The following is a 1,954-nucleotide window of genomic DNA, read 5'->3' on the forward strand; positions in this document are numbered from 1 at the left end:
GCCAGGTCAAAGATCAGTCCCACCCCACCCCTCCCTGCCCCCCCCCTTCCCTACTGGAGCCAAGATGGCCACCAGCGGTGCCCCTCGCCTCTCCTTGCCACTCCTGCTGCCTGTCACCACTCTGCTGCTATCGTTGCTGCTCACCGGCTCCCACGCCTTATGTAAGTATCGAGACACTCATTAGCGTGCTATTACTGATAACTTCTCAGCTTTCCTATGAAGTGCTCTTTAGAGGTACATTACTGAAGTCTAATACTCAAGTTAGAAACCGGGAATATTGTAGAAAGGTGGAAGATGGCAACAACAAACAAAGCTTTGGTGAACATTTGCTGCCTTTCATAGAGATACTTCAGCTGCTTTTTACTACTGTCCTTTTCAGTTTGCTTTTGGTGAGTGTGTAAAGCAATGTATTTCTATCTAAAATTGTTTTCTTGGAAAGGCTTCCTTCTTCCTAGAACAGTGTTGTTTATTGACTGCCTCTGCCTCAGCCCCAAAAAAAAATCACTACAATTTTAAGAGCTAGGTTTGACCTATAAGAAGTGGCATTCTTACATTTGAATTGGTTTGTATTGTACTTAAGATGAGTGACAATGTAGGGCCTCAAAGACATGTACTAATAGCTGTTGATAGACACGTTCTCTGTTGAAAAGACTGAACATGTGACTTTTCAGATATCAGATTTTTCTGTGGTTTCCATCAGAAACCCAGACAATGTTAAATCATTGATATCTCTGAAATATTTACCAGTTAGACATGATGCTCGTTTGTATAAATTGTCCCAAATAAGTTCTTATGTTAGTAACAGAGGGACGTCAGTAGTCTCTTATCCAACCCTGTCAACTCCTGCTTAGGATTTGTTCTGCACCATTTCCCCGTTAAGATGGGCTTAGAGCAGCATTAAGGAGACAAAACAAAGAGGGAGGCTCTGCAGAGAAATAGAACAAGAGTGATGGCAAGGTGGGGAGGCTCCCCCTTGGGTTTCATTGTTTGTAATTCCTGTGTGTGTAAGTGTGTGTGTGTGTGGGTAAGTGTGTGTGTGTGTGTGGGTAAGTGTGTTGGTGAGTATATACAAAAATGATATGTATGAGGTGGTGAACGTGTGTACGGCTGTAGATCATTGTGAGCATGTGTGTTGGTGTCAATGACAAGGTAATGCTTGTGTGCACACATGTGTGTTAGCTGACTGTACCTACACTGCATACAACATGTAAATGATGTGTGTGCAAATTGCTTTAGTGTTTTTGTCCATTGTATGTCTGTAAGGGAAGACAGCGCTATGACATTGTCTCATTTTTATGTGGTCTAATCCTATCCTCCCTCTCCTCTTGGTCTGTGTCTCTCAGTACAATATTTGCTTTGTCAAAAAGTAACCAGTGAAAAATTAAGAAAAGGGATGGAGGGGGGTGATTAATAAGTTCTAGTTACATTTTCTTGATATAGCTCTTAAATCTTAGATAATTTCCAACAAAAAAATGCGTTTATGTTGCCTCCTATGTCTTTTCGCTCGTCTCAGTTTCTGACATTGAGTGAGTGTGTTCTCAGTGTTTCAAGATAACATGAGGAGGACTTGATTTTTCTCATGTTGCAACAGAGCTGTCTACTTTTGATTGCATGGTGGTTTGAGTGTCTGGTAGCATAATTTGAGTGTCTTGCAGCTCAGCTGGCTAAAAACATCTGAAATTGCACTCAGACAGATGTCAGACAGATGTCTTTGTTCTCTTCCTTTTTGTCTTTTTTCTTCCTCACTGATGGAAAGGCCACACGCTCATTTTCAGAATGAAAGTAAAGCAGAGGTGTAGCGCTCCTCCTCAATAACATGTTGCATATTAAGACAGTAGGCCACTATGTTAGGACTTTTTCTCCTCCACTTGAACTTATTCACAGCGTCTGTTTGCTCCCTCTCCCCTTCTCTCTCTCTCTCTCTCTCTCTCTCTCTCCTCTCTCGCTCTCTCTC

General features: G+C 42.1%; 1 protein-coding gene across 1 annotated transcript in view; it reads left to right on the plus strand.

The window, feature by feature from the left end:
* Window positions 1-43: 43 nt before the first annotated feature.
* Window positions 44-1,954, plus strand: part of ptprsa (protein tyrosine phosphatase receptor type Sa) — a gene marked incomplete in the record, with an annotated part of 117,012 nt that continues 115,101 nt past the window's right edge. The window contains 1 exon segment of the mRNA XM_035653519.1: window positions 44-161. Coding sequence (XP_035509412.1) covers window positions 65-161 — 97 coding nt within the window.

Source organism: Morone saxatilis, unplaced genomic scaffold (assembly GCF_004916995.1).
Source record: "Morone saxatilis isolate NCDOM2014 unplaced genomic scaffold, NCSU_SB_2.0 Contig12, whole genome shotgun sequence".
In the NCBI taxonomy this organism is placed as follows: domain Eukaryota; kingdom Metazoa; phylum Chordata; class Actinopteri; family Moronidae; genus Morone; species Morone saxatilis.